Source organism: Hyla sarda, chromosome 1 (assembly GCF_029499605.1).
Source record: "Hyla sarda isolate aHylSar1 chromosome 1, aHylSar1.hap1, whole genome shotgun sequence".
Lineage (NCBI taxonomy): Eukaryota > Metazoa > Chordata > Amphibia > Anura > Hylidae > Hyla > Hyla sarda.
In genome coordinates, this window is record NC_079189.1 from 303,668,209 (window position 1) to 303,691,210 (window position 23,002).

The window sequence follows — 23,002 nt, forward strand, 5'->3', positions numbered from 1 at the left end:
CGATCAGGCTGACGACCAATGGCAGTTGGGGGCGGGGGGGGGTTAGAGTTAATTTCCCCCGCTCTGCCCACCGATCGAAGTCCAGGCAAAGCGGCGGGGAACACGCGCGGCTAGGTGGGGAGCATGGCCGGCTTACCTGACCGGCGGAGGCGGCATCCTGGAGCAGCAGCGGCATAGACGGCAGCAGGAGGAGTGCGGCGTGGAGAAGGCTGCAGTGAAGATCGCGGTAAGTGATCTTCACTGTGGCCTTCTAAAAGCTGCAAAAAGCTGTCTGGGCATGCTGGGAGTTGTAGTTTTGCAGCATCTGAAGTGGCACAGTTTGGAGACCACTATACCATGGTCTCCAAACTGTAGCCCTCCAGATGTTGCAAAAGTACAATTCCCATAATGGCCAGACAGTCAGGGATGCTGGGCGCGTAGTTCTGCAATATCTGGCCCTTCAGATGTTGCAAAACTACAACTCCCAGCATGCCTGGACAGTCTGGGCATGCTTGGAGTTGTAGTTTTGCAACATCTGGAGGGCTACAGTTTGTAGACCACCGTATAGTGGTCCCCAAACTGTGCCACTTCAGCATCCCTGACTGTTTGGGCATGCTGGGAATTGTAGTTTTGCACCAGCTGTAGGCACACTGGTTGGGAAACACTGAGCTAGAGTCTGTTTCCTAACTCAGTGATTCCAACCCTTGCCTCAAGCTTTTGCAAAACTACAACTCCAGAATGCACTGACAGACCGTACATGCTGGGAGTTGTAGTTTTGCAACTGCTGGAGGCACACGGTTGGAATCACTGAGCTAGAGTCTATTTTCTAACTCAGTGGTTCCCCACCAGTTTGCCTACAGCTGTTGTAAAACTACAACTCCCATCATGTACGGTCTGCCAGTGCATTCTGGTAGTTGTCATTTTGCCACAGCTGAAGGTTTGGGGCGCCCCATCCCCCCCCCCCCCCCCCCCCCACGAGCGGGTTTACAGTGGGATTCCTTCTACAGGTTTGAGCTGCGGCAAATTTTCCACCGCAGCTCAAATTCCCAGCGGAAAACTTACTGTGAATGTACCCTAAAAACACTACACTAACAAATAAATAATAAAAAGTAAAACACTACACCCCCTTACACGTCCCCCCAACCCCAATAAAAATGAAAAACGTCTAATACGGCAGCGTTTCCTAAACGAAGCCTCCAGCTGTTGCAAAACCACAACTCCCAGTATTGCCGGACAGCCATAGACTGTCCTGGCAGGTTGGGAGTCTTGCAACAGCTGGAGGCACCCTGTTTGGGAAACACTACTGTAGGGTTTTGGTGGAGACAAGCCCTATCCTTGTAACCGGGTCCGCCCCTATTGCAAATTCCTTATTTAGGCCTCAAATGTGCATGGCGCTCTCTCACTTCAGAGCCCTGTCGTATTTCAAGGCAACAGTTTAGGGCCACATATGGGGTATTTCCGTACTCAGGAGAAATTGCGTTACAAATTTTGGGGAGATTTTTCTCCTTTTACCCCTTATGAAAAGGTAAAGTTGGGGGCTACACCAGCATGTTAGTGTAAAAAAATTAGGGGGTGTAGTTTCCAAAATGGGGTCACATGTGGGGGGGTCCACTGTTCTGGCACCAGGGGGGCTTTGTAAACGCACATGGCCCCTGACTTCCATTGCAACGAAATTCTCTCTCCAAAAGCCCAATGGCGCTCCTCCTCTTCTGAGCATTGTAGTTTGCCCGCAGAGCACTTTACATCCACATATCGGGTATTTCCATACTCAGAAGAAATGGGGTTAAAACATTTTGGGGGCTTTTTCTCCTTTTACCCCTTGTGATAATGAAAAATTTGGGGTAACACCAGCATTTTCTTGAATTTTTTATTTTTTTTTACGTCCCAATTTTAGAAAAGTTCGTCAATCAAAAGTTTGTGCGGTGTTAAGGCTCACTGTTTCCCTTGTTACATTCCTTAAGGGGTTGTAAGGATTCCTCCTTGGGGATTAGCTCCGGGATCGTCCTGGACACTGCCACGGGACACGTTTCCACTCAATAAACCCGCAGACAACGGTTATTCATGCAAGCCTGGCACCTTGCCAGCTTTATTTAGACAGGTTGCAGGTAAAACAAAACATAACTCAGGAACAAACCAAAGTCCTAGACCGTCTGGTCACTGACTACACATATCAGCATGCCTTGACTACTATCTGGTGAGCTACCCTCAGCCAGCATAAAACATGTGCCCCTGCAACCTGTTACTCACAGTTCACACCACTTCTTCACTTCTTGGACCTCTCACAGTTCGCTGTGTGTTTCCTCAACAGGGTCCGTGGGTCTCCCCCTACAGCGACATACTGTTACCCAGGGAGAGCCCCAACTATTGTTTCTTTTCACAGGGGCCACAGGGTCTAGTTTCCAAAATAGTATTCCATGTGTTTTTTTTTTTATTTTATTTTTTTATTGTTCTGGCATCATGGGGGCTTCCTAAATGCGGCATGCCCCCAAAAACCATTTCAGCAACATTTGCTTTCCAAAAGCCAAATGTGACTCCTTCTCTACGTCCTAACATGGGGTATTTCCATACTCAGAAGAGATGGGGTTACAAATTTTGTCGGGCATTTTCTCCCATTACCCATTGTAAAAATGGTAAATTTGGGGGGGGAAAAAACTGCACTTAAGAGAATTTTTCTTTTTTTTTTTTCATTTACACATCCGACTTTAACGAAAAGTCGTCAAACACCTGTGGGGTGTTAATAGTATGCCATGTGTTTTTTTCTTTTCTTGCTGTTCTGGCACCATAAGGGCTTCCTAAATGTGACATGCCCCTCAAAAACCATTTCAGAAAAACTCACTCTCCAAAATCCCATTGTTGCTCCCTCCCTTCTGATCCCTCTACTGCGCTAGCCGAGCACTTCACATACACATGAGGTATTTCCTTACTCGAGAGAAATTTGGTTACAAATTTTGGGGGGCTTTTTCTCCTATTACCCCTTGTAAAAATTCAAAAACTAGGTCTACAAGAACATGCGATTTGTAAAAAATGAAGATTTTGAATTTTCTCCTGCACTTTGCTTCTATTCCTGTGAAACACCTAAAGGGTTTACAAACTTTCTGATTGTCATTTTGAATACTTTGAGGGGTGCAGTTTTTATAATGGGGTCATTTGTGGGGTATTTCTAATATGAAGGCCCTTCAAATCCACTTCAAAACTGAACAGGTCCCTGAAAAATTCCGATTTTGAAAATTTTGTGAAAATTTTGAAAATTGCTGCTGAACTTTGAAGCCCTCTGATGTCTTTCAAAAGTAAAAACATGTTGACTTTATAATGCAAACATAAAGTGGACATATTGTATATGTAAATCAATATATGATTTATTTGGAATGTCTATTTTCCTTACAAGCAGAGAGCTTCAAAATTAGAAAAAATGCAAAATTTTCAATTTTTTCAAAAAATTTGGGAATTTTTCACCAAGAAATGATGCAAGTATCTACAAAAATTTACCACTAACATAAAGTAGAATATGTCACGAAAAAACTATCTTGGAATCAGAATGAAAAGTAAAAGCATCCCAGAGTTATTAATGCTTAAATTGACAGTGGTCAGAATTGCAAAAAATGCTCCCGTCCTTAGGGTTTTAATGGGCTCTGTCCCCAAGGGGTTAAAAAGTTTTTGCCAAATAAAAGGCCATCTGTGGGAGTAGAGGACACGTTGACAGCTAAATGGCTCAATTGTGAGTCCATTTTCATTAAAATTGTGCGGCGTCTTTCTGCACACATAGCCACATTGGCATTGCCAAAGAGGCACATAGCCCGTTGTGCCCATCCTTTGAGGACTTCCACGTCCACTGGGGTACCAGTAGAAATGGACTCCTCTGTCGGGTCAAGGATTTTCGTAAGTGGGCCGAGGACATTAAAAAATGTGTCCAGACAAGACCAAAATGAGCGGTCTAAACCCTTTTTAGGGTGTTTTCCTGATTTCAACACATATCGAGCCAGGATCGCATCAATATCTGGAGTCATGGCCGCATTGAGGGGTAATGATGGTCTTGGCCATTCAGCCCGTAACTTATTGCTTTTGTCAAGCAACTTGCGGATCAAAAAACGTATATATTTGAGCACTTGGGGTTGTGGGATCCATTCCCCAGACCTGTGATGGGTCAAAATAAGGGACCCCACTCCAGTCAAGTATAATTTCATCAGGTTTTTAACCTCAGGTAAATTAGGTTCACCCTCATCAGAAGAAGCTGTATAAAATTCTTCAGCTTGTTCAGATACCTCTGATTCAGAGGAAGAATAATCACTGGAGGATTCTCGGTATGAGTCAGGCTTGACTCATTTAGAGGCCTTGTTAACCCGTTTTTGCACTTCCTCACTGGCGAAGGGTCTGGAGTGTATATCATCCACACCAGTCATATTGCTACAACCTGGGGTGTAGTGTTCAGAAGAAACATGACCTGCTCCCTTGCAGACTTTTTATAATTATGGGAGAATCGGTCGGTTGGACTTAGATGCCTCTTTTTGGCCAAGCATTTACGGCATTTTGAAGATTTTTCTGTCATCAGCTGACCTAAAAATTTCAGATTGAGGGGAACATATAATTGGATGTCTATGAGTAGCTGACTGATTTAAAGCAGAAGATACGGTTTTAGAAATTGTCTCCTGCATAGTCAGCATTGCTGACTGAACAGCAGCAGAAACAGAATCATTTACCATTATCTGTATTTTGTCACCTGTAATAGATTCTAATTTTTTCTCAGAATATATCACTGGAGTGGACATATTAGGAGAGGAGTATAGATATATGGTGAAGAAATATATATATGGATTATGGTAAAGTGTTACTGTGAACAGTATGGAATTAATTCATTAATATATGAGGGAGAATAGATATAAGTATATAGGGAGGGGGGGGGCAATAAATAGATAATTTATATAGATGAAGTCAATTTATTGATGTAGATGATAAAAAGGATAGGTATTCAAAAATAAAATATATATACCTAAATCCGCCAGATGATGGCGCTATAACACCAGGCAAGGCAGTGAAAGCTGACACAAGCCGGGTGGAGGAGCTGGGGACTGGAACTATGACAAGATGAATGGAGCTGAGTGAAACACACTGTGGGGGACAAGGACGCGGTGAGGCGAATGAAGAGTACAGGTGAACATGAGGTGAATACCTCAGAGGTAAGATCACGTGACAGGGAAGAGCGACGTGAAACTGAGAAGAAAAAAGCTACTGCGCAATACAGCGCGAGCAGGGGGATACGTGACCGCCCGTTATGCCGGATTAGATGCACAGAAAAAAAGGCGGGGGGGGGGGGGGGAGGGGTGATAAGGGATATGAAATGAGGAAAAATTCGCCAATTGATAAATAATATAGAAATATTAAGAAAGCAGGATGAGAGAGATAATGAAATCAATAGAGGGTGTGAGAAAAGGGGGAAAATATGCAATAAATATATATTTGAAATGATGAGAAATAAATAAATAATAGTAAATAATGAACAATAATGGGGAATTAAATGAAAGATAAGAAGATGAGTAATAGAAAAATAAGATATGGAAAATAAATAAGGAAGAAAAAATATATATATATCTATATAAGGAAATATACAAATAAAGTGGAATTACCAGATGAAAAAATGATTTATGTATTATAAATTGAATAAAGTAAATAAATAAAATCGTGAAACAATTACCGTATATAAAAATATATAGTTAATGTAAATATTAATGAAGTACTTATCCTCTGACAGTAACAAAGAAAGAGGAATATTCTGGGACATCAACTGCTTATATTAACTATGTCCTATTCCTATTGGTTATGATATCATAGCACAACAAGTTTTTTCTTCTCATACTCTAAATTCTGTTAACCAGTTTTTTTGCTACGATTAGTAAAGAAAGAGTGCAAAATGCAATAATGTGAAGTCTCCGGTCTTTCAATAAAATTCTCTTTTTACATTGCAAAATAATAATACTGTTTGCTATTAGTAACCAGGACATATTTTGGTGTTTGTATTTTTTTTCTCTTTTTTGACTTTCAACTTTGAGCAAAATGGTCATCTTTAAATTCTTATTTTAACCCTCTAGCCCTGTGATCAGCCCCCTTTTCCTCATCATCAGGGCCCCCCTCATTGCCCTCCATGGAATAATAGCCACGAAGGCATGTGGAGTGACAGAGATCCAAACTGGAACAATGAACCTGAACCAGCATGGAACAATCAGAGAGAACCTCAATGGAACAATCAGTTTGATGCTCCTTGGAGTAACCAACATGATCAACCACCATGGGGGGGTGGTGGTGGTGGTGGTGCTCAAAGAGACCCTCATTTTCGCATGCAGCATCCTCCACATTTTCGGGGGCCATTTCCCCCTCATCAACAGCATCCACCACAGTTCAATCAGCCACCTCATCCTCATAATTTCAACAGATTTCCACCACGTTTTATGCAGGATGATTTCCCCCCACGCCATCCATTCGAGAGACCACCCTTCCCTCATCGTTTTGATTACCCTCAAGGAGATTTTCCTTCAGGTAATAGACTGCATACTGTACTGTTTATAGCAATTTCTTTCCTAAGTTGTACACTGTTGGAGAGGCTTTGGATATGTATGATGACCATAGTCTGTTAGCACATTTTCATAAAATGAGCTGACTTGTTGATTATGGAAACAAATCTAATAGATGTGTGTTAACAGATGGGGCTTCTCATGAGTTCTAAAAATCAAAATTTTCACTAGATTGCAAGCATCATGTAGGCAGTGCTAAGCTGCTTAAAGGGGTACTCCGCCCCTAGACATCTTATCCCCTATCCAAAGGATAGGGGAAAAGATGTCAGATCGCCGCGGTCCCGCTGCTGGGGATCCCCGCTGCGGCACCGCGCTCTCATTACAGCACAGAGCGAGTTCGCTCTGCACGTAATGACGGGCAGTACATGGGCCGGAGCATTGTTACGTCACTGCTCCGCCCCTCGTGACATCATGGCCTGCCCTTTTCAATACAAGTCTATGGGAGGGGGCGTGGCGGTCGTCATGCCCCCTCCCATAGACTTGCATTAAGGGGACGGGCCGTGATGTCATGAGGGGCGGAGCCATGACATCACACTGCTCCGTCCCCCGTACCGCCCGTCATTACGCACAGAGCGAACTCGCTCTGTGCTGTAATGAGAGCGGGGTTCCGCAGCGGGGATCCCAGGGCTCCCCAGCAGCGGGACCGCGGCGATCTGACATCTTATCCCCTATCCTTTGGATAGGGGATAAGATGTCTAGGGGCGGAGTACCCCTTTTATTTTTTTTAAATCAACTGGTGCCAGAAAGTTAAACAGGTTTGTAAATGACTTCTATTTAAAAATCTCAATCCTTCCAGTACTTATCAGTACCTGATACTACATAGGAAGTTCTTTACTTTTTGAATATCTTTTCTGTCTGACCACAGTGCTCTCTGCTGACGCCTCTGTCCATGTCAGGAACTGTCCATAGCAGTATAGGTTTGCTATGGGGATTTGCTCCTGCTATGGACAGAGGTGTCAGCAGAGAGCACTGTGGTCAGACAGAAAATAACTATACAACTTCCTCTGTAGTATACAGCAGCTGAGAAGTACTTGAAGTATTAAGATTTTTAAATAGAAGTAATTTACAAATCTGTTTAACTTTCTGGAGCCAGTTGATTTTAATTTTTTTTTCCACCAGAGTTTCCCTTTTAAGTGCTGCAGAATCACATCCCTCACTCTCCTGCTCGAGTGAGGTACAGGGCTCAGTGCTGTAAGTTGAGCCCTATATAGGAGTCCAACAGAAGAGGGTGGGGAGCAAGGAAGAGTGCAATGCTACAGCACTTAGACAGCTCAGCTCTGCCTACTCAGTGCTTGCACCTAGCTGAAACATGGGAGATTATAATTGATGAAAAACCCATCTGTTTATGTAAAGGGGATGTTTCATTTGGTTTCAAAATGTACTATTTTAACAGGACTTAATAGAGTGGTCTACTGCACTAATAAATGAATGGGACCTGCTGCTGTACACTTTGGTATATGTAGACATCCCTGTGATGTACTGCATAAACACATTGTGACCCCAGCCTTGTAGTGTTAAAATATAAGAATCCTTTAGTTGTTAAACTGAACACTAAATACAATAATCTGGCAAGGGTTTTTTTAGTCTGATTTTAAATGTTGAGATGTTTAACAGCTATATTACTTGCATATTTTCTCATAAATCTGTGCAGAAATGAACCTCTGATATTATATTTTAATGCTGTTTTGTGAACATATTTAGAGATGGGACCTCCACACCATCACCAAGGTCATAGGATGCCACATCCAGGCATGAATGAACATCCTCCATGGGGAGGTCCTCAACACCAAGATTTTGGCCCCCCTCCACATGGTTTTAATGGGCAGCCTCCACACATACGTAGACAGGGACCTCCACATGTCAACCATGATGACCCAAGCCTTGTTCCAAATGTTCCCTATTTTGATCTCCCAGCAGGACTTATGGCTCCATTGGTCAAGGTAAATTCCTTTTGGCTCATACAGTCATCAGCATTATTGTAGCTGATATTCAGTGCAATAAGTCTCTTCTACCCTGTTTATATCACTTCTTTCAGCTGGAAGATCATGAGTACAAACCTCTTGACCCCAAGGATATCCGTCTCCCTCCTCCAATGCCCCCAAGTGAAAGACTTTTGGCTGCGGTTGAAGCTTTTTATAGCCCTCCTTCACATGACAGACCTCGTAACAGGTTAGTTTTACTTCTTAGCAGATATAGGTGGAGGTTTATCAAGACCAGTGCTAAGGAAAAGTCGACCAGTTGCCCTTAGCAACCAATCAGATTGCTGCTTTTATTTTTCAGAGGCCGTCTCAAAAATGAAAGAAGCAATCTGATTGGTTGCTATGGGCAATTGATCGGCTTTTCCTATGCACAAGTTTTGATGAATCCCCCCCCCCCTCCCCATAGTTTTTAAAGGAAATCTGTCATCAGAATCACCCGCACTAAACCTGTTACACAGGCTTGTAGTGCGGGTGATCCTGATTAAAACGCTTTTTACGTGGTTAAAAATGGTTCAGCGCTTCTTCAGATATCCATATTTTTAGTTTTCTGTTATTCCCTGGCTTGGGACTCAGTGGGAGGTGTTATCATCTGGGACTCGGCCACACGTCATTCTAGCTGGGCGGAGCTGCCGCCCGGCTCATGAATATTCATGAACTTATCCTCGTGGTCTAACTCCTTTTTCTAGGTCTGGTGCATGAGGATAAGGTCATGAATATTCATGAGCCGGGCGGCAGCTCCACCCAGCTAGAATGACGTGTGGCCGAGTCCGAGATGATAACACCTCCCACTGAGTCCCAAGCCAGGGAATAACAGAAAACTAAAAATAAAGATATCTGAAGAAGCGCTGAACTATTTTTAACCAGGTAAGAAGCGTTTTAATCAGGATCACCCGCTCTACAAGCCTGTGTAACAGGTTTAGTGCGGGTGATTCTGATGACCGATTTCCTTTAAGACATCAGATAATGTATGTTTCTCATTTTAACTGTGATTGCTGAAATTTCCATTTTGGCTTCAGGAAACATCAGAGTAATTAACCAGAAAGTATGCTTTGATAGATATAGAATAGTGTTATTGATGCTTGACGCTGGGTCATAGATAGCAATGTTTAACATATAATAAAACTATCCAGAATTTACTTTCTAGGTATCCAGGTGCATGCCAGGGTTAAGCATATATAAGTTGCTCCTACAAAGATTAATGGCAGTCTATAAGGAATTAATTACTACCCCCTACAGATGATGTAGCCTGTTTTAGTCATTTTAGCCCCCTTTCACACTGCCGTTATTTCCCAGCAATAACTGCGGTCTAAAAGTCATTCATTTATTTTTTTCCTGCAGTTTGACGGCCGTCATCTTGACCGGTCGTATTGGGCATTAACTGGTCACGATGGACCCCATTATAGTCAATGGGGTCCATCGGGCGCTGTTATTTTCAGAGATAATAGTGGGAGAAAAAGACGGTGCAAGCACTATTTTTCTCCCGCTATTCGCAACCCGAAAACAATAGGCTTCACACTGCCGGAGACAAACGGCAGTGTGAATGTAGCCTCAGATGTGAAGTCCTGAACAGCCATTTGTGCTGAGCAGCCATTTGCAGCAGAGTGCACAGTGTACAACCCTCAGGTCATAGTAAGTAGAGAAGAAGCTGCCTCTATACCACAAGCTTTATTACAAGGATAGTTACCAGGGATTTGGAATGGATTTGCTGGAAGAGGGTAAATTAGAACAAATTCAAGAGGTGATCACGTGATCATGCATCCATTCATCCTACAATATTGTTTGGCTGTGGCGCCGAGGGAGATCAAGACGTGTTTACAATAAATAGGTTTATGACAAGTGAAAGAGAGTTAGAAATGGTAGAAAAACTTTTTAGTAGCAGGAGGAGGCTTAGGCTATGTTCACTCAATGAAATGTCCGTGCTGAATTCTGCACAGAGATTCCATCATATGATTTCAATGGGTCTCTGCTGCACTGTTCACATGGCTGAATTTCCACACCAGATGATGTTTCTGGGGTGGAAATTCGGATTCCATCATCCGCAGAAAGAATAGACATGTCTGTTACCTCTGCGAAGTCCGTGCGGAAATGCATTGCAGTTTATGAGACGGTGCATTTCTGAGCAATCCTAGCACAGGTATGTTCTGCTGGCACTCTGCTGTTCACCATGTGAACATAGCCTTATAGTCAGAAAATTAGTTATTAAACAATGTAGCAGCATTGGCCTGAGATACATAAAGGTGAATGGGCTGTAAGTGATTGAATTTAACAATTGAGCCAGTCAATGTATAGTGATGCTTGCAGCCTTGTGGCTATTGAGTGTAAAACACTTTTGACAAAACCATCAGGAGTGCAGCTGAAGATTGTCTGATACTCTCTGAAAAGCCAAAAAGTAAGAGTCACTCTTTTTTCTTTGTAAACATTTATATTTCATATATGAAAATGACAGATTATCTACCTCTTATATACCTATTTATTGTCTTCTTTTTCTTCAGTGAAGGATGGGAGCAAAATGGACTTTATGAGTTCTTCAGAGCAAAAATGAGAGCCCGTCGGCGGAAAGGCCAGGACAAAAGGAGCAGGTATCAACAACCTCTTGTTTAGTTATACTTTAACTTAACATACAGATGTCTGTAATTCAGAAAATCAGGCCATTTCTATGCTTTTAAAGAACAAAAATATTACAGGACCTTAACGCTTTATTACTACTTAGAATGACAACCTCTGATGACTGTTCCTCTTTTAAAGGAAAACGTTAAATGCTGCAACCCTTAAAAACCAACCACACTACTTTTTTAAACTTTTAATATATCGTTCCTTATGTAATTATAAGACACTGTGCTATTTACTTGCTGTTCTCAACCTTCATAATGTGATTGAAAAAATGGCCACTAGGTGACATTGTTCTGTTCCCTGCTTCAAGTCAAAAAGTTAGTTTGGTCTACTCCCGACCTGGCAGGAGACCAAACTCAGGAAGTGTAACATAGTACTGGTGCCCAGTACTGTACACAGTATTCTGTGTGTGGTCTGACTAGTGATTTGTACAGCGGTAGAATTATTTCCTTGTCGTGGGCATCTTTGCCCCTATTGATGCACCCCATGATTTTATTTGCCTTGGCAGCAGCTGCCCGACACTGGTCACTACAGCTAAATTTACTGTTAACTAAGACTCCTAAGTCTTTTTCCCTGTCAGTCGTCCCAAGTGTTCTCCCATTTAATACATAATCCCAGCCTGGATTTTTCCTCCCCATGCGCATTACCTTACATTTATCAATGTTGAACCTCATGTGCCACCTCCCAGCCCAAACCTTCAACCTATTCAGATCCATTTGTAACAGTGCCCTGTCCTCAATAGTGTTTACCGCTTTACAGAGTTTAGTATCATCTGCAAAGATTGCTACTTTACTGTTCAACCAATCTACAAGGTCATTAATAAATATATTAAATGGAACATGATGCAAGACTGAACCCTGTGGTACCCCACTAGTAACAGTCACCCAATCAGAATAAGTACCATTAATAACCACCCTCTGTTTCCTATCACTGAGCCAGTTACCCACTTACACACATTCTCCCCTAGCCCAATCCCTCTCATTTTATGCACCAACTTTTTATGTGGCGCCGTATCAAATGCTTTGGAAGAATCCAGGTATACAACATCCAGCGATTCCCCCTGGTCCAGTCTGGAGTTCACCTCCTCATAAAAGCTGATCAGGTTAGTTTGACAGGACCGATCCCTCATAAAGCCATGCTGATATGGAGTCATACATTTATTTTTATCAAAATACTCCAAAATAGCATCTCTTAGAAAACCCTCAAACAATTTACATACAACAGAGGTTACACTAACAGGTCTGTAATTCCCGGGGTCACCTTTTGTCCCCTTTTTAAATATTGGCACCACATTTACCATGCGCCAGTCCTGGGGAACACTCCCTGTCACTATAGATTCCCTGAATATTAAAAATAGGGGTCTGTCTATTACATTACTTAATTCCTTTAGAACACGGGGATGAATGCCATCTGGACCTGGTGATTTGTCTATTTTGATTTTTTGTAGGCGGCACTGTACTTCTTCCTGGGTTAGACAAGTGACCTGTACTGGGGAGGTTACCTTATCTCGCTGTGTTTCACCTGGCATTTCATTTTCCTCAGTGAATACAGCGGAGAATAATTTTTTAAATATATTTGTTTTTTTCTGTTCCCCGTTCATAATTTCTTCTTTATCGTTTTTTAAAGGGCGAATACTTTCATTTTTAACCTTTTTGCTATTTATATAGTTTAAGAACATTTTGGGGTTAGTTTTACTCTTTGGCAATGAGTCTTTCTGTCTCTATTTTTGCAGCTTTTATCTGTTTTTTTTAATTTTTACATATTTTACATTTTTCTCTATAGCTTTTTAATGCTTCTTCACTGCCGCCCTGTTTTAGTAGTTTAACCCCTTAAGGACTGAGCCCTTTTTCACCTTAAGCATGCAGCCCTTTTTTGCAATTATGACCACTGTCACTTTAAGCATTAATAACTCTGGGATGCTTTTACCGATTGTTTTGATTCCGAGATAGTTTTTTCGTGACATATTCAACTTTAACACAGAGGTAAATTTTCGTTGTTACTTGCATCCTTTCTTGGTGAAAAATCCCCAAATTTCATGAAAATTTTGCATTTTTCTAACTTTGAAACTCTCAGCTTGTAAGGAAAATGGATATTTCAAATAAATTATATATTGATTCACAAATACAATATGTCTACTTTATATTTGCATCATAAAGTTGACATGTTTTTACTTTTGGAAGACTTCAGAGGGCTTCAAAGTTCACCAGCAATTTTCCAATTTTTCACAAAACTTTCAAAATCGGAATTTTCCAGGGACCAGTTCAGTTTTGAAGCGGATTTGAGGGGTCTTCATAATAGAAATACCCCATTATAAAAAAAAAAACTGCCCGATTGACCCGGAATAGCGGAAATCGCATGTCTGAATTGACACGCGATTTCCCACGATCGCAGACATGGGGGGGGTCTCAGGACCCCCCTGGGCGATATTCCGGGATGGCTGCTGATAGATATCAGCAGTCATCCTGTTCCAATCACCGTATCCAGAGACACGGTGATCCAGGAAAGCTGCGCCGTAAATGTACGGCGCTGTGCACTAAGTACTACTTAGCAGCGCCGTACATTTATGGCGCTCGTCCTTAAGGGGTTAAGGACACTCCACCTACCTCTTACTTTGTCATTGGTGCCAGTATGTACCATGACTTCTGGGTTCTATTCAGCCTCACCCATTAACCTGTCAACCCGATCCGCGATGTGCCGAACTTGAGCTCCAGGAAGACAACACACTATTCGGCAATCCCGGTCTTTGTGACAGATCGCCCTTTCCCCCTAATAATTCAGTCCCTCACTACCAGTACCTGTCTGGCCTGCCCTGCACTCCTCCCTCCCTCCTTACTGGAGCAGACACCCCCCTGGTGGTCAAAGTCTTGCTGCAGTACTGCTAGCTCTGAAATGGCATCCCCCTCATCTGTCAACCAGGCAAACTTGTTGGGGTGTGCCAGATCAGGACTAGCCTCCCTGACACTTTTCCCTCTACCCCGTTTTCTAACTGTAACCCAGCTGACTGCCTGACTGTCCTGGACCTCCATCCCACTATCCTCCCCCACCTCTACCCCAGAGAGTACTTGCTCAGTGAGCGGGAGACTCCTCTCCAAGTTGTCAATGCGTCTCAATGTTGCCAGTTGCTCCTCTAGATCCAGGATCTGGGCTTCCAAATGAACAACTCGCACACATCTCACAACAATATGCACCCTCAAACTGTTGTTCAAGGATTGCATACATTGTGCAAGATGCACACTGGACTGCCTTTTCCAACATGGAAGCCATACTAGATGTGGGGATTGCAAAAATTTATAGTTAAAAAAAAAACAATCAAATATTTAAAGTAAACTCCCTGAAATTAAAGTCCCTTAATTTTAAGTCCCTCTCACTAATATACTTGTATACTTCACACTATTGTATACAGACACGCAATCACTAGCTCAGACAATCGCTTAGAATACTTTCTTTTATAGTTACCAGACACCACCTCTCTCTTCCACCACCTCTTTTCCACTGCCTGGAAGTGAATGCGTGTGGGGCACAGCTCTCACAGGCTTCAGTGACGTTGCACTTGCTGGGAAATGCCCACTTTCTCCTGATGGGAGCTCACACAATGTGAGCAAGGGGATAGGTATGATACAGAGCTTTTTAAGGCTCATAACTTTTTTTCAAGGGCAGGAGGGGTGTTAGGCAACATAATCTGAGTTGGTTTAGGAAATATGGTTTGATGACAGGTACTCTTTTTAAAGGGGTATTCCAGGAAAAAAAAATGTTTTAGATCAACTGGCTCCAGAAAGTTACAGATTTGTAAATAACTTCTGTTAAAAAAAATCTTAATCCTTCCAATAATTATCAGCTGCTGAAGTTGAGTTGTTCTTTTCTGTCTGGCAACAGTGCTCTCTGCTGACATCTCTGCTTGTCTCAGGAACTGCACAGAGTAGAAGAGGTTTGCTATGGGGATTTGCTTCTTCTCTGGACAGTTCCCGAGACAGGTGTCATCAGAGAGCACTTAGACAGAAAAGAACAACTCAACTTTAGCAGCTCATAAGTACTGAAAGGATTAAGATTTTTTAATAGAAGTAATTTACAAATCTGTTTAACTTTCTGGAGCCAGTTGAGATATATAAAATTTTATATATATCCTGGATATTCCTTTTAGGTGCGCAATGACTGCTGGTACCTTTTGATTTTGCTTGTCCATGCAGTGAAAATGGTAAAAAGCATGTTTATTACCTCTTGCTAAACGGTATAAGAGAAACAGTGCCAAGCCCTGTAAAGCCGCTGGCTGGTTTGCTTACATGTTGAGTAACAACAGTCAAGTCTTGACTTAAAGCTGAGCCCTGACAGGAAATTTTATGCATGGGACATGAGCATTGATGTAGGCGCACGTGCAATAAGTTATCCGAGAGTTGTCACCGTTTAGAGAGAGACACTATGCGCCTGCACCGCAATATACTCTGAGAAGTCGCACTACTCTGAGAGTTCTCTGATGACCATATTGTCTGTTGCATTGTATGCACAGCAAGAGTCTCCGAACGGTGACAGCTCTGGGATAACTTGCCAACAAGCTGAGCCCTTGCCACTCAACATGGGATAGGCAGGAGAGGGGAAGTAAAGTGTGCCAGCAAGCTGTGTTTCATTGCTTGGCACCACCGCTCCGACTAAGTTATTTCTACAGAAAAAATTTGATTTTTAATGTGGTCACTGCATGGATAAGCAAAATAAAGACAGCAGTCTTAGTGCATTTAATGCTGTATTATAGTGTATGGTTTGTGAGGTTTACAGCAGGTGACAAACTCCCATTTCAAGTTCATATATCTTGTCTGTATGCAGCTTTGTGCCATTGCCTTCTCCCTGAAACAGTCAACACAAATTGGCCTGTCCTGAAGCTATTATTTATTGTAATGGGAGCTTCAGAGTGGGATTCTTGAGAAACTAATCGAAATGCCACCTTTTTCCTGTTGTTCACTGTTTCCCATTAAAGTCAATGGGAGATAACTTTCTTCTCTTTTTTTTTTTAAAGCAAATTTGCACATACCAGAAACCATACAGTTAATGCCTGTGGAACCTGCCCTTAAAGTTACTTTGCTTTACAAGTCTAAGGGTCTATTCACACATGAGGAATTTCCACTTGCGGAATTCCGCCTCAAATGAAAGCCCAATAGACTTTTATGGGATTCCACATTTCTGAATTTCTGCATGCGGAATTTCCACACCAATTCTACACCAATTCCACACAAAATCCGCACAAGCCAGAAACCAGCCAAGGAAGGGGAAGTGGAATTGGTGCGGAAATGTGAATAGAAGTGTGAAACGTGAATAGAAGTGTGAATAGACCCTTATACTGATTCCAATAATTTACTTTGTGGTCAAGGCTACCACGTGACTGGCTGAACTTTCCAGACTCATACACTTAGGACCAACATCGCCAGAGACCCCTAAAAATGAAACTTGTTAATAACCTTAACAAGAATTAAAGCAGACATATACTAAAATAGCGGTTGAACTGTGCCCAAAACCGTGACCAAGGGTCCGCCTTTAGAGGGCATCCCGTATAATAAGTGAAAAGAAAAAAGGGAAGTGAGGGTGGGTTTTGCCAAACGCACCGTACGCCCTGAGGGACGTGTGGAGTGCATTTAAATATCCCACACCCCTCCCACAAATACAGCCTGATAGGCTTAACACTTGTGGTCAGGACTTCCACGTGACTGGCTGAATTTAGCTGACTCATACACTTACGACCGACATCACCAGAGACCCCCTAAAAATGAAACCTGTTAATAAAACCTTAACAAGAATTAAAGGTAAAGAATTATACTAAAATAGTGGTTGAACTGTGCCCAAAACCACAACTGAGGGTCCGCCTTTAGAGGGCAAAAAACATTAAAGCCATGCAGGTGAGAAAAAGGAAATTTATTTAAATCAACGTACCAAATAAGTGAATAAATCAGCCATTTCTTTAGACTGATTAGGTATATACACGGAATAGCAGCCTTATTTTCACCTGCCTAATTTTTGGATAATATGGGGCAGCACCTTATGACGTGAGGTGGCAGATGCGGCCCCAATATGAAAGGAAGCATATGAAGAAACGTAGAATGTGTTGGCAGATAAGAACCATTTAACCCTTCTAGGCTGCCCAATAATCTGAATCCTATCAATAGTCCCTGGCCCTATCTTACTTGAAGGATAGCCTCATGCCTATCCCTATATTTTATGAAGGATAGCCTTATGCTTATCCCATGCATGTTTAACGTCGCTCGTCATTGCGTCTCGCAGCGCATAGCAACGACGCAGGGGACGCCACACCGGAGGACAGAAGCAGCGCGGACCCGACCGCGGTAACAGGTAATTATACAACTGGGGATGGGGGAGGCAACGGGGCAGCGGCGCCGGCAATGGGTGCCGCTGCCCCTTCTTTCCCCCTGTCTGTCGGCGCCGCTGCCCCATTGCCGGCGCTGCTTCTCTCCCCCTGGCTATCGGCGCCTAGACCCCAGGACAGGCAGGGGCAGAGAAGCCGGCAGCGACGGCAGGTCTCTGCACCTGCAAAAGCCGCTGCAGTTTATTGATTTAAAGCGCCGCTTTAAATCATTGAACTGCAGCGGCTTATTGGCGTATAACACGCAGATAGACTTTAGGCAAAAAATTTTAGCCTAAAAAATGTGTGTTATACGCCGATAAATACGGTATTTGTCTTCACTTTAGACAGCAAACGTAGAACCTCTTCCTCTGTAAATACATGCATCAAATGATTCATTAGTCTTTCTCCCTAATGGGGGTCCCTTTTTCTTCTGTAAAAACTGAACAGAAGTATTAAGGCAGTCGGCTAGCCCTTTATTCTCTTCTACATAACTTCCTTCCTTTTTGTTTTTAATTTTAGTTATTCCTTGTTTTAATTTCCTTTTTTCATTTATATATCTGAAGAATGTCTTATCCCCTTTTTTCACAGACTGAGCTAGTTTTTCTTCTGCCTATGCTTTAGAAGTTCTTATAGCTTGCTTGGCCTCTTTCTGCCTAATCTTGTAGATTTCCCTATCTTCATTGCTCTGGGTTGTTTTATAATTACTAAATGCTAGCTTTTAGTTTTTACATACCCAAAAACCTTAGTATCTAATACATCAGCCAAAGTTCTGAACATATACCCTTAAATAGGTTATCGTGAAAAGATCTTAGGAGAGCTATGTTAGAGCATGCCCTTCAGGGCTGACTTGACAACTTGAAAAGACAGAATTTAAGGTCTCTCCAGAAAAGACAAGGAAATGTAATGGTGGAGCCCAGATAGATATGTTTTAACAGTATTGTGAGATAGGTGTAATGATGAATGGCAAAAACCAATGAACGATAGGATAATGCTGATGTCTAAAGAAAATGGAATCTTGTGTAACTGAAGATAGGACCTGAAAGTTGAGATAGTAGTGTCATATGCCCTCATAGTATTGGGTGCTAGTGAATCCCTGATGAGACCGTTGGCAACTTGCATATAATGATTCAGTCCATCAATAACTCGTGCAGAGGAGGTGCCGGAGTGGCAACAGGGTCCACGTGGGGCATAACCTGCATAAAAAGATAATTAGCCCTAGACAGCACATCAGCCAATTAAATTTACTATGCCATGCTATACTATGCCAGCATCACAAACATTGCCCATAATTCTGTGTGTGAAATAACTTAAATGTATTTTGCTATGTCTCTCTGTAAATTAAGTTATTGTTGTTTTTTTAAGGCCATCAAGATCCAACAGTCGATCAAAAAGTCGCGGGCGGTCCTCTTCACGTTCTAACTCCAGATCTTCAAAGTCCTCCCGATCATACTCTAGGTCTCGGTCAAGATCTCGATCTAGATCACGGTCTTATTCTCGATCAAGATCAAGGTTAGGCAACTGATATTTAGCTTTTAACAATTATGTTTAAATATACCTATATGTTTATAAACATGTGTAATGTAATTATACAAATGGATCAATAATTTTTTTTTTCTTTTTTAAGGAGCAGGAGCCGGTCTAGGTCATCTCGAAGTCGCTCAAGGTCTCGATCTAGATCAAAATCATTCTCACCTGGAAAACGGAGATCTCGGTCTCGCAGTGCAACTCCACCGTAAGTATTTATAAAACTGGTACAGGGAATTAAATTTGCAGCATCAAAAAGGCAGCATTCTTTTAGAATCTAACCTTAACAAATAAGTAATATTGTGCTTTTAGTTAACTATACATTGAGCTATATGTGATAAATACGATAAAAATAAATTTGTTCCTGACTTTCCTGTGTGTGTAGTGGCAGTTTTATTTCTAGGATTGTGTAAATGGCAAATTACTATCAGAACTACATGATAATCTTTTGTACTTTTTGTAGTTCTTCTTCAGGCTTGGGCTCAGGCCCTGGAGGAAGTGTGCCCAATGTGCGCCTAGGAGAGGAGAACAAGGGCCATCAGATGCTAGTAAAAATGGGTAAGACCTTTATATGCTTGATAACGGCATGTTTATATGCATAAGGGATACCTGTGATGGACAGAGAAATCGCATTTCAAACCCTGCCTAAAATAAATGGATATTTCTGTAGTCAACTGTATTGTTTACTTTATTTGCCCCAATGTATCTACAATAAGAAAAATGACTTCCCACAATCCTCTGTTTTTTTGTTTTTTTTTCCCCCTCGCCCAGTTCTTGTCAAGCTTGTTCATTGAATCTAGCACCCTTGTCAATTCCTTCCTGCTGCTTAGTGCAAAGCAAGGTAGCATGACTCCTGGAGAATATTCTGAATCTGAAAATCATTTAGGGGCACAGGCAGTCCTTAAAAGTGTACCTATCATTTGGAAAAACCTTTTCTATAATGTACATAACATATGTATATTTGTAATTTTATATTGTTAAAAAATGTGTACATTTTTGGGTGAGGACAGGCGGGGCTCCTGCGCAGTGAGGACAGGCGGGGCTCCTGCGCAGTGAGGACAGGCGGGGCTCCTGCGCAGTGAGGACAGGCGGGGCTCCTGCGCAGTGAGGACAGGCGGGGCTCCTGCGCAGTGAGGACAGGCGGGGCTCCTGCGCAGTGAGGACAGGCGGGGCTCCTGCGCAGTGAGGACAGGCGGGGCTCCTGCTCAGTGAGGACAGGCGGGGCTCCTGCGCAGAGCCCTGCTTGTCCAGCCCATAGTCCTGTATTTTGTCTCTGCATTTAAGGCCTATTTTCAGAATAGACCATCAAAACTGATCGGTGGAAAGCATTGAAGTGAATGGGTGCGGAGCTGCAGCAGCCCAGCGCTTCCACTACACAATGTACAGGGTTGTGTCCTTTCAACTGCTTTCACAGTGTATTGCTGGCACCATAGCTGTGTCCATTCTGCTGCCCTCATGACAGGAGATTGATGTGGCTGCCCTGAACCAGAGACTTTTCTGATGGGTTTTAGGGCAAAAAGAACAAAAACATTTTTTATTGGTGCCTATAGCCTTTTAAGGAATCCATGTTGGTATGTAGTATTTCAAAGCTACAAAACATACAATTTTTTTCCTCTTTTTAATTCTATTTATTATTTTCTATCTTTTAGGATGGAGTGGAGCTGGGGGCCTGGGTGCCAATGAGCAGGGGATTCAAGACCCAATTAAAGGAGGAGATGTACGTGACAAGTGGGACCAGTATAAAGGTGTTGGCGTTTCCCTTGATGACCCTTATGAAAATTATCGTAGGAACAAAAGCTATTCTTTCATTGCCCGCATGAAAGCCAGAGATGAAAGTAAGGAATGTAAAGCGTTACATATTTAGTGTATGAGTTGATTTTCTGCTCTGATCCATTAATATCAATGTACAGTCATGGCCATAAATGTTGGCACCCCTGAAATTTTTCTAGAAAATAAAGTATTTCTCACAGAAAAGGATTGCAGTAACACATGTTTTGCTATACACGTTTATTCCATTTGTGTATATTGGAACTAAACCCAAAAGGAGGAAAAAAAGCAAATTGGACATAATTTCACACCAAACTCAAAAATTGGCACCTTTAACTTAATATTTGGTTGCAGACCCTTTGGAAAAAAATTACTGAAATCAGTCGCATCCTATAACCATTAATAAGCTTCTTACACCTCTCAGCTGGAATGTTGGACCACTCTTCCTTTGCAAACTGCTACAGGTCTCTCTCTTATTCCAACAACAATTTTAAGATCTCTCCACAGATGTTCAATGGGATTTAGATCTGGATTCATTGCTGGCCACTTCAGAACTCTACAGCGATTTGTTGCCATCCATTTATGGGTGCTTTTTGACATATGTTTGGGGTCATTATCCTGCTGGAAGACCCAAGATCTCGGATGCAAACCCAGCTTTCTGACACTGGGCTGTGCAGTAGAGCTTGAATATCTTTGGAACTTGTTTGGGGCTGCTTATCCTGCGTTGACACCTTTCATAAACGTTTCTCTTCTGTCCACGCTCAGGGAGATTAGTTACAGTGCCATGGGTTGCAAACTTCTTGATAATGTTGCGCACTGTGGACAAAGGAAAATCTAGATCTCTGGAGATGGACTTGTAACCTTGAGATTGTTGATATGTTTCCACAATTTTGGTTCTCAAGTCCTCAGTTGTCTTCTCTTTTTGTTGTCCATGCTTAGTGTGGCACACACAGACACACAATGCAAAGACTAAGTGAACTTCTCTCCTTTTTATCTGCTTTCAGGTGTGATTTTTATATTGCCCACACCAGTTACTTGCCCCAGGTGAGTTTAAAGGAGCATCACATGCTTGAAACAATCTTATTTTTCCACAATTTTGAAAGGGTGCCAATAATTTTGTCCAGCCCATTTTTGGAGTTTGGTGTAAGATTATGTCCAATTTGCTGTTTTCCTCCCTCTTTTGGTTTAGTTCCAATACACACAAAGGGAACAAACGTGTATAGCAAAACATGTGTTACTGCAATCCTTTTCTGTGAGAAATACTTCATTTTCCTGAAAAATTTCAGGGGTGCCAACATTTACGGCCATGACTGTATTTGCGATGTACACAAAGCACTTATCGAAATGTGGAATAAATGGCCAAATTACTTTTGGCGAGGAGAAAGTTTAATATTATTTATTTGCAACACTTTACATTTTGAATGATTATCTTTTGAATAAATCTTAATGAAATGATCATTGGAAAAAAAAAAAATTCATATGTGTTGTGTATGTTTTATATGGAACTTATACTGTGTGTTCATTTTCCTTTTCAGTAAAACGTGAGGGCCAGGATCCTCCAGCACAGGAGTGATGTAGCAGACAATGAAGGACATCTCCACCTTTACAGTTGCATTAACCTGGACACTTGAAAATTCAAAATGGTGACAGACTATTATATCCATCTAAAACAACATCCAGCATAGTATTTGTGCAGCTTAGTAGACTGCAGTTATTTAGTTACCGTTAACCTGGTCAGGGGATATGTCTTGTACTTATTAATTCGAGGTTACTTACCTGTTATGATTTGGCACAGCACAAGAATGAATTGGTAGCTAGAAGCTGTTTTGCCTACATACAAGTTCTGGCTTTGTGTAGGATATCATAGGTGAGCATCACAAGATACCCGTGGCTAGATGCTTACAAATATTGTTCACCAGCATCTTTATCTACTGTGACTCTGCAAAGTCATAAACCACATTTTTACCTTTAACACAGATATAGGCAGCACGATGTTATGAACCCTGTCTTTTGTGGGTTTCCAGACAAAGATGTATTAGTTACATTTTAGCCCCTTATGATGTAACCAGAGGGGCTTGCTCTGTGCTGATTTCTGTTTTAAAAAAAAAAAAAGGGTCTGTGCTTCATGTAAGTATGACTGTGTAACTTTTTATTTGTATGTGTCAACATCCCTCTTCCAAATTATTTTGTAAAATAAACTTTTGATTTGGACACTCTATTTGTGTTCGGCTAAAGTCATATTG

General features: G+C 41.9%; 1 protein-coding gene across 2 annotated transcripts in view; it reads left to right on the forward strand.

The window, feature by feature from the left end:
• CHERP (calcium homeostasis endoplasmic reticulum protein) overlaps window positions 1-22,970 on the forward strand; it is a 63,111-nt gene extending 40,141 nt beyond the window's left edge. For both annotated transcript variants that reach the window (XM_056518160.1, XM_056518159.1), the window contains exons 10-18: window positions 6,060-6,504; window positions 8,241-8,479; window positions 8,575-8,708; window positions 11,011-11,097; window positions 18,831-18,977; window positions 19,093-19,200; window positions 19,456-19,550; window positions 20,642-20,827; window positions 22,295-22,970. In XM_056518160.1, coding sequence (XP_056374135.1) covers window positions 6,060-6,504; window positions 8,241-8,479; window positions 8,575-8,708; window positions 11,011-11,097; window positions 18,831-18,977; window positions 19,093-19,200; window positions 19,456-19,550; window positions 20,642-20,827; window positions 22,295-22,332 — 1,479 coding nt within the window. In that variant the 3' untranslated portion in view covers window positions 22,333-22,970. The remainder of the gene's footprint in view (window positions 1-6,059; window positions 6,505-8,240; window positions 8,480-8,574; window positions 8,709-11,010; window positions 11,098-18,830; window positions 18,978-19,092; window positions 19,201-19,455; window positions 19,551-20,641; window positions 20,828-22,294) is intronic.
• The last annotated feature ends 32 nt before the right edge of the window (window positions 22,971-23,002 follow it).